This window comes from Mastomys coucha, unplaced genomic scaffold (genome assembly GCF_008632895.1).
Source record: "Mastomys coucha isolate ucsf_1 unplaced genomic scaffold, UCSF_Mcou_1 pScaffold5, whole genome shotgun sequence".
NCBI classification, from domain to species: Eukaryota; Metazoa; Chordata; class Mammalia; order Rodentia; family Muridae; genus Mastomys; species Mastomys coucha.
In genome coordinates this window covers 116741675-116751184 of record NW_022196911.1, presented here as the reverse complement: position 1 = coordinate 116751184, position 9510 = coordinate 116741675, and the positions used below count along the sequence as shown (strand labels likewise).

Sequence of the window (9510 nt, the reverse complement as noted above, 5' to 3'; positions counted from 1 at the left end):
CTGCCTCTGCCTCCCAAGTGCTGGGATTAAAGGCGTGCGCCACTACTGCGCGGCTTCTTCTTGTTTTTTTAAGACATATTTTCTCTGTGTAGCTCTGGTTTTCAGGAACTCGTTTTGTAGACCAGGCTAGTCTAGAACTCACAGAAATCTAGTTGCATCTACCTCCTGAGTACAGGAGGATGTGTACCACCACTGCCTGGCGGGAAAGACCCTTCTCTATGTGGAAATCATTTTGCCCCTGTGTTCTGGTGCTGCTCAGTGAAGGAGTCCTGATCGATGGGCTCATTCCTTTCTGAGAAGCCATGATCCAAAGACAACATCCTCCTCAGAATCTGACAGGAAGGTATGGCCTCTCCCAGTCTTTGAGGCCCCAGGCCTCATGCTTAGGTCTTTCCCTGCAAGTGCTTGCCTCTTGCTCTGCATGGGTCTCTCTGGAAGATTATGTGGATGTTGTGAATTTGGCTCCTGTGTCAACAGGCTTTGTGGTTAAAGGATAGTTGAGGATGAAGCCAAGTTGGGAGGGGGTGGATGCACAGGAAATCTATGAAGGGGCAGGAGGGATGACTATGGTGGTCAGGTGACTTAACAGGACCAGGAATGCTGTGATGATAGGTGCATGTGCAGCCATGTGGCTTGGGACCTCAAGATGAAGGCATGTGTAGCTGTGTTTGACTTTTTATGTTTTTGTTTTTCGAGACAGGGTTTCTCTGTACAGCCCTAGCTGTCCTGGAACTCACTCTGTAGACCAGGCTGGCCTCAAACTCAGAAATCCTCCTGCCTCTGCCTCCCAAGTGCTGGGATTAAAGGCATGCGCCACCACTGCCCAGCTTGTGTTTGGCTTTTAATGTGTACTGGGGATTTGATCTTGAGTCCTCATCTTAGGTAACAAACACTCTTCCCTGTTAAGATATTTACCCAACCCCTTTTTTATTATTTATTTTATTAATTAATTTAGTGCGTGTGGGTGTGTTACAGGAGTGTGCATGTGTGGGCATATATATGTGGAGATCAGGGGTCAACTTTAAGTGTCATTCCTCAGGCTGGAGAGATGGTTCAGCAGTTAAGAGCACTGACTGCTTTTCCAGAGGTCCTGAGTTCAATTCCCAGCAACCACATGGTGACTTACAACCATCTGTAATGGGATCTGATGCCCTCTTCTGGTGTGTGTCTGAAGACAGCTACAGTGTACTCGTATAAATAAAAATAAAATAAATCTTTAAGTGTCATTCCTCAGGAGCCACCCACCTTTTAAAAAAATGAAAAAATGTACACTTTATATTTCTGGGTATTTTGCCTGCATATGTCTGTGCACAATGCTTGCAGTGCCTACAGAGGCCAGAGGGTGTTGGATCCCTTAGAACTGCTGTTACAGATGGTTGTTAGCTGTCATGTGGGTATTGGGAATTGAACCTGGGTCCTCTGGAAGTGTGGCCAGAGCTTTTAATCCCTGAGCCATTTCTCTATCCCCAACCTTGCTTTTTGAGATAGGGCCTCTTACTGAACATGTGGCTCACTGACTCTGCTAGGCTGTTTGGCTTCTTTGTCTCTCTGCCTCTTCACTGCTGGGATTAGAAGCACGTGGCACCCATATTCCAATAGCTTTTTTCACAATGGTGCTATGGACTGAGCTTCATTCCTCATGCTTGCCTCTTGTTTTAATGACACCAGCCCATGGCGGGTAGTGAACACCTTAATTCAGAATGACCTTGAGGCCTCTGCTAACTAGTGACATCTTCAAAGAACCAAGTTCCAAAGAAGGTTGTGTTCTGAGGTAACTAAGACTTCAGTGTGTGAATTTAGAGGGGCAAACAATATACAGAGAGAGGAGGTAAAGATGGTAGGAAACTTGGGATGGGTCCTGTGGACAAGGAGCAGGTCAATAATACACAGTAACCCTCTATGAAAAGGACACAACCCAAATCATGAAGAAATCACAGAAATTGTGAATGCAGACAAAGAGCCCCTGGAAAACATGTACCCTTTAATTGCCAGAGCCTGGGAGAACATGCCCATAGTCTTTGCATGTGTATTTGAAGCTGATGATTGATTGAAGGAGGCCCTGAAATCAAAGAACTGTCCCTAGATGAGCCAAAGGTGCCACATAAAAGTCTTAATTGTCTCTTTGCTTTTGTTGGTAACTTGAAAGATGGGGGTAGGGACCCCTGAGCCAGCAAGAAAATGGGCCTGGGAACCTTAAGGAATCAAGCTCTGCCAAGAACCAGAAGAGCAGAAGCCAGAGTCCCCTGTGATGGTTTGTATATGCTAGGCCCAGGGAGTGGCACTATTAGAAGGTATGGCCCTGTTGGAGTAAGTGTGGTCCTGTTGAAGATGTGTCACTGTGGGTGTGGGCTTTAAGACCCTTATCCTAACTGCCTAGAAGCCAGTATTCTGCTAGCAGCCTTCAGATGAAGATGTGGAGCTCTCAGCTCCTCCTGCACCATGCCTGTCTGGATGCTGCCATGTTCCCACCTTAATGGGACTGAACTTCTGAACCTGTAAGCTAGCCCCAATTAAATGTCCTTATAAGAGTTGCCTTGGTCATAGTGTCTATTCACAACAATAAAACCCTAACTAAGACCTCCCCTGAGCTTTTGAGAGCATGAAGTATCCTGACACCTTGATTTTATCCAGTTGCTGAATGTATGTGTGTGTGTGTGTATTCATAGTCACATGCTGTGGACACACTTGTTTGTGTGTGTGGGGGGTGCACACGTGTGTGTGTGTGTGTGTGTGTGTGTGTGTGTGTGTGAAGCCAGTGATTAATACCAGGCAGCTTTCATGATCAATCTTCCCCTTTTACAGTCTCTTACTTGAGCCAGAGTGTTGGTCTGGCTTGTCTAACTAGCTATCTTGCTCTGGGGATCTATCTACCACCGGAAGGCTGGGATTGCAGGGAGGTCTAGGGATCCTAACTTGGGTCCTCATACCATTGCAAGCTCTCTAGCCACAGAACCATCTCCCTAGCCCCTCAGTTGCTGGGTTTGTGATTGTTTGTCATAGTAACAAAGATGTGATGTTGGAAGCCAGCAGACAAACCTGGAAGGAGGGTCATAGGGTTAGTTATCAAACACACGAATAGAGCTCAAAAGTCCAAAGAACAAATTTTTTATTTATTATTACTTCAGACACTCCAGAAGAGGACGTCAGATCTCATTACAGGTGGTTGTGAGCCACTATGTGGTTGCTGCGATTTGAACTCAGGACCTTTGGAAGAGCAGTCAGTGCTCTTAACTGCTGAGCCATCTCTCCAGCCCAAACAAATTGTTAAAAAGAAAAAAAACGCATTTCACCAAAGTACAATAGATGGTAAAATATGAATAGATGATTAGTCTCATTCATGATTAGGAAGGAGAAATTCGAAGCATAGTGACATGGTTTGATTCATTAAATTGGCCAAACTGATGATAACAAATGTTGGGGACCATATAGAGCAGGAGGCCTATAGCCCACAGCCCTTAGGCCAAATGGGGCAAGCTCCTGTCTTTATAAATAAAGCTTTTTTTGGAACGTCCACCCACTTGTTTCTATGTTGCTCATGGCAGTGTTTGAGCTGCGATGGCAAATCTGAATAGTTGTGACAGACTGTAAAGTCTGAGAGGCACATGACTTCCAAGGAGGCCATCACAAAGGCAGTCCATTTTAATGTTGAACCACTGCAGCTCTGGGATCTAACCCAGGGCCTGGTGCATGCAAGGCAAGTGCAAGGCAAGAACTACGGAGGGAGAGATGCAGTGACCATGTTACTTCTGACCTTTGATGTCAGTCAGGAGCCTTCTAGTGATCTTGAAGAGCACACAGCCAAGACCAAGTGAGGTTTGAGGTGTGCACACACTTGAATCTGCAATTTTACTTCTAGGTGTTTACCCAGGATGAACTCTAACATCCACACGTTAAAGAGACAAGCATAACAATTAGTGTTCATTGTAACATTTGGCCCAGGCTGGCTTTGAACTCACTATATAGTTGAGGATGACCTTGAACTTCTGATCCTTCTGCCTCTACTTCCTTGATTTGGGGACCATAGGTATATACTACCACACCCAGTTTACGAAGTGCCGGAGCTGGAACACAGAGCTTTTTGCATACAAGGCAGGCACTCTACCAACTGAGCCACATCACAGCCCTGAATCATTAGTTTCAGGGGAAAATAACTGGAAACAACTCAGGTGCTCTGAGCAGAAGAAAGGGTATGTATGCACTATGGGATATTAGCAGTAAGAATGAATGACTCACAGCACATACTCAAGATGATGGTGAATTTTGTAAATAAGGTTGTGTGAGGAAGCTGTGACAGTTAAAGATGCAAAAAAAAAAAAAAAAAAAAAAAAAAAAAAAAAAAAAAAAAAAAGCTCTCCTCCTAGTTGCTCCGTCCAGTAGAGACAATCTGATTCAACTACCTGTTGTATTCTGTTTCATGAGTTAAGTAAGCTATAAGCGTACTAATTCATTGTGTATGAAGAAGGAGAGCGTTTTTGTCCCGATGATTTATCTGTAAAACCTAAGTGCTAACTTTGCCCCAATAAATTGGCATTCAGTCTAGACAGGTCCTCCAAAATCCTTCCTGAGGGCAAGGACTTGAGAATTAACCCTCAAGAGCCCACTCCTCACCCGAAAGTTAGTCCTTGCCGCCCTCTCCCGTTCTTCCGCTAGAGGCTGTACTTCCAGAGGCCGCAGTCAGTAGACTAAGCCTGGAACCCAGAACACAGATTGCGGCCCCGCCCTGATTCAGACCCCGCCCCACGTCCCGTCGTCCCGCCCCCACATACCTCTTATTGGCCAGAGTTACGCCTAGCTCCGCCTCGGGGGCACACCCAGGCCACGCCTCCTCGGGCAAACACATCTACTTCTTGTTGGCTGGCGTCCCGCCTCATCCCGCCCATGATACCGTCACTTCCTGACAGAGTACACTCCGAAGGCGGAAGTTTGTGTGCCGGAGGCAGCGAAGCGGAGCTGAGGTGTTGCTAGCGTTGCCTGCGGCGCTTCCGGGTCTCCGCTTCACTCTCGGGAGGCGGAGGCGGGAACCTGGAACCATGGCTGTGAGGCTGCTGCGGAGCCCGGCGGGGTCTGGAGGCTGACGTCGCGACGGCTGTCTGCGGTCCCTGTGATCCAGGTTTAGGGTTATCCAGGGTCGCTCCGACCCGGCCCCTAGACCCTCAAAATGACCGCCGCCTCCACCTCCAAGTGGGGGCTGGTCACGAACGTTGTAAACAGTATCGTGGGAGTCAGCGTACTCACCATGCCTTTCTGCTTCAAACAGGTGAGTCGGGGTCGCGGGGGCATCGGTTTGAAGTGCTCCGCTGGTGGGAAGGGTGTGTGAGCAGGGCAGGTAGGGAAGAGCCCCAAGCAACCTCCTCGAAGTGAGTCGTGGTCTGGATCTGCGCGCTCCGCGTCTGCTAACTCAGTACGGAAAGGCGCAGAGAACGATAAATTAGCGGATTGATAGTGTTTTTGCTCGTCCTGTTTTTGACTCAGACCGACTGCACGGAAGTATGCCGGTCCTCGACTTCGGCTACCAACCTTTAATCTAGCTGATGTAAAGTATCCGTTTGGCCTGACATGTATGTGTCACCGCGGTTGGAAAAGCCGGCATCCAAAAAAGTTTGGTGTTATTTTAGTGTTGAATGCCACGTGAAAATATGGTCTACGTGGCTCTGTTGACTCTGCCAGTGGTTTGCAGAAGCAGATGGAAACGTCAAATTGGGTAATGACTCTCCTAACAAAGAAAGTGGTGGGGCGCCCTATCACTCATCCACGCCACGTGTGTAGCTGACCTGTGCTATTGAAACAGTGGGATATCATGGCAAAGACCACTCCTCCTACATAATGACACCCAGGAGGTGAGGTGGAAGATTAATCTGTGATAGACGTTTGGAAGTGAAAATGGGTTGTTGATAATTTAATATTATACTAACATCTACTTTGTGTGTCTTATGGTTCACATTCCAGGCTAAAAATAGAAAACAAGTTTTTTTAATCAAGGAGTTTCTGATCCTCTACATCCTATCCTGATTGAGAATGCATCTAGGGTTTCTGGGTGGGGTATTTGATATGGTTAATAGATGTAGGCAGAAGGACAGAGCTAAATCCTCTGGGGTGACATCCGTGTTGTGAACCCCAGTGTTGAGTTGTTGGAGGATGGTTTTGGGTGATTTTGGAGTGCCTACGTGTCCCAGTGTCAGCAGAACTGCATCCTGGGACTTACTTGTTAGCTGGTTTCAAATCTCCAAGTGAATTCTGTCATCCTTGCTGCCTGTCTGTGAAGTGTGACTGACCCTTTGTTGGGGTCTGTCATAGATGACTGGGAAGTTAGCTGTTTGGCCTCAGGTGGTTGAGCAGTCTCTAGATTGGAATATTGCTGTGCACGGGTGCTAGGCCTCTGCTAGGGCATATGGAGATGAGCCAGGTAGAGATCTGCTTGGGAAGAGCTTGGAAGAACTTGGAACCCAGTATGCAAGGGAGACTAGAAACAGTCAAACTGTGCCTAAGACCTGCCACTTCCTATCACGGGATTGTTATCTCCTCCAGGAACCTTGGGGCAGAGCCATCTGAGTCCAGCAGAGTACTGGGGAATGTCATAGTGTTTAAAAAAAAAACTTTGGGTCTAGGGTTAGTTTGTTTAGTGATTCTGACAATTAAAAAGGAGAGACATTTTATTGTTATTTAGTGTGTGGAAAACTGCATATACCTTAAATGCACACTTGATGAATTTTCATGAGGTAAAGGGACATATGTACCTTATGTACACTTGAGGAATTCCGTAATGCTGGCACACTTACCAGTTGTTCCCGCCCACCTAAAAATACTACCCATTGCTCGATTGTGCCAGAGGCTGGATGTGGCCTGGTTTGACTTGGAGGAAGTGGGATCGTGGTGTGTCGGAATCAATGTGTGGTTGATATGCTATGTTGTGGATAGACTTGTGTTCCTTTGGGGGACACACAGATCCTGCCCTGGGTGTGTGTGTATGTGAGAGAGAGATAGAGAGAGATAGAGAGAGATAGATAGATAGATAGAGAGAGAGAGAGAGAGAGAGAGAGAGCCTGCCAGCACAGGTAGACGCTCAAGTGCATCGTGTCCTCCGCAGTGTTTGGTATCATGGGTCTTTGAACCATTCTGGTGAGAACTTGATGTTATGTTGTGGTTTGTTTCTTATATTGAAAAGTTTTTTTTTTTTTTTTTTTGATTTTCGAGACAGGGTTTCTCTGTGTAGCCCTGGCTGTCCTGGAACTCACTCTGTAGACCAGGCTGGCCTCGAACTCAGAAATCCACCTGCCTCTGCCTCCCAAGTGCTGGGATTAAAGGCGTGCGCCACCACTGCCCGGCGAAAAGTTTTATTTGTTTACTGATTTTGAGCAGTTTTAGCTTTATGGCCAACTGAGTAGAAAGTACAGGCGGCCCCCATGCCCCTCCTCTCAACTCCCCTTTTGGCAACACACTGTTCTGGTGTTGTAGCGCTGATTTTTTGTTTTGTGTGTTTGTTTATTGCACTGCTGAAGTTCCAGTTCCAGGCAAACATTCGACTGCTGAGCTGAGCTACATTCTCAAACTACTAGTGTCTTGTTTTTTTTTTTTTTTGAGACACACTCTCACTATATAGCCTTGGCTGACTTGGAACTCACTGTGTAGACCAGACCAGGATGGCCTTGAACCCACAGAGATGCACCTGCCTTTATCTTCCTAGTTCTAGGATCAAAGCTTGAGTACTATCATGCCTGGTACAAACCACTGATGCCTTAATTGTCAGAGTAATTGAGGGGCAGTTTACACACAACAAAACGTAGCTGTTTTTAGGGTGTGGTGCTTTGGGTTTTGATGTATGTATACAGTGTGTGGCTACTGTGGTCAGCACATGAGCTTTGTTAGCCCCAAAAGTCACCTCTGCCCCTCTTGTGATTAACAGCTGTCCCTCCCCCCAGCCCTTTGCCTGTTGCTTGGCACAGCTACCAGTCTTTCCTAAACATTTTGTACCTGGAAGCACACAGTAAGCTGTCTTCATGGCCCTGCTTTTCTGCAGCACGGTGCAGTTGTGACATTGAACCTTAATAATACTTCTGTGCAGCTGGGCGGTGGTTGCGCACGCCTTTAATCCCAGCACTTGGGAGGCAGAGGCAGGCGGATTTCTGAGTTCGAGGCCAGCTTGGTCTACAGAGTGAGTTCCAGGACAGCCAGGGCTACTCAGAGAAACCCTGTCTCAAAAAACCAAAAAAAAAAAAAAAATAATAATAATAATAATAATACTTCTGTGCATGAATGGACTAGAGTTGATTTTCTAGTCACCTTTGAAGTCTGTTGAACTTTTTTCTTTTGTTGGGCTATGGCTAAACCCACTTGTAAATGGTTTGTACATAGGCATTTCATTTCTGATGGAGAAAGACCTAAAAGTAGTTGCAGGGTCTCATGACCAACATCTGTTTAATTTGTAAGTAAGGTATACAACATTCTTACCTTCTAGACTATGTTTACCACGTAGGCTATTGAGAAAGGTGGTTAAAGGTGCTGCATGTGAGGTGCGTGTAGGGAGTGTGGGATGCTAGTTGATATCCTCACCCAGTAGACTTAGGACCTACAAGGCCCCTTTAAAACAAGACTCAAGGATCCCGCTTCTATTTTAGGGAAATACCACTTTCAGGTGTCACCCATAGGAGATCAGTTGAAACAGATGAGCCCCTTGTGGGGATGTATGAAGTGGAGATTCCAAGAAGGTCTAGTGTTGTAAATGTGTCTTTTTCTCTCCACCCTACAGTGTGGCATTGTCCTGGGCGCCCTGCTCCTGGTCTTCTGCTCCTGGATGACACACCAGTCTTGCATGTTCTTGGTGAAGTCGGCCAGCCTGAGCAAGAGGAGAACCTATGCTGGCCTGGGTAAGACCTGGCTTTCAAGAGTGCTGGCAAAGCTGATAGGCCCCTCCCCATGAAGTGGAATGCTCTTGCTTTGGGGGCTGGGCTCTTATTCCTCTTGTTTAGCTCTTTTTCTTCTATTTCTTCTTAAGGAGTTTTTTGGAGTACAGTGTTGTTTTTCAGTGTTAATGCCAGCTGAGTGTAGTGGTGTGTACCTGTGAACCCAGCCCTTGGAAGGGTAAGGCAGGATAGTAAGAATTTTAAGATCTGCCTTTACTTGGCTTCATATCATATTTGAGGCCAGCTTGGTTTACATGAAGAAATCTCAAAAAAACAAAACATAGGCCAGTGAATTGATACAGTGAGTTACTGCACAAGCCTGGCATCCTGAGTTCAATTCCTGGAACCTGTAGAAAGGTGGTAAGAGTAGAAGGAGAGACCCAGTTACAGAGTTGTCCTCTGACGTACATTTGTCCAGTGTGGCATGAATGCATCCATACATATATGCACACACAGTAATGAATAGAACTTTACATATGTATAGACACCATACACATATGCACACACAGTAATGAATAGAACTTTACATATGTACAGACACCATACACATATGCACACACAGTAATGAATAGAACTTTACATATGTACAGACACCATGACATATGCACACACA

General features: G+C 46.3%; 1 protein-coding gene across 5 annotated transcripts in view; it reads left to right on the top strand.

The window, feature by feature from the left end:
• Nucleotides 1-4886: 4886 nt before the first annotated feature.
• The window catches only part of Slc38a10 (solute carrier family 38 member 10), a 49220-nt gene continuing 44596 nt past the window's right edge, over nucleotides 4887-9510 (top strand). For 4 of the 5 annotated variants that reach the window (XM_031351200.1, XM_031351198.1, XM_031351203.1 and 1 more), the window contains exons 1-2: nucleotides 4887-5257; nucleotides 8744-8861. In XM_031351200.1, the coding sequence (XP_031207060.1) occupies nucleotides 5159-5257; nucleotides 8744-8861 (217 nt within the window). In that variant the 5' untranslated portion in view covers nucleotides 4887-5158. The remainder of the gene's footprint in view (nucleotides 5258-8743; nucleotides 8862-9510) is intronic. The other variant, XM_031351197.1, reaches the window with a different exon arrangement.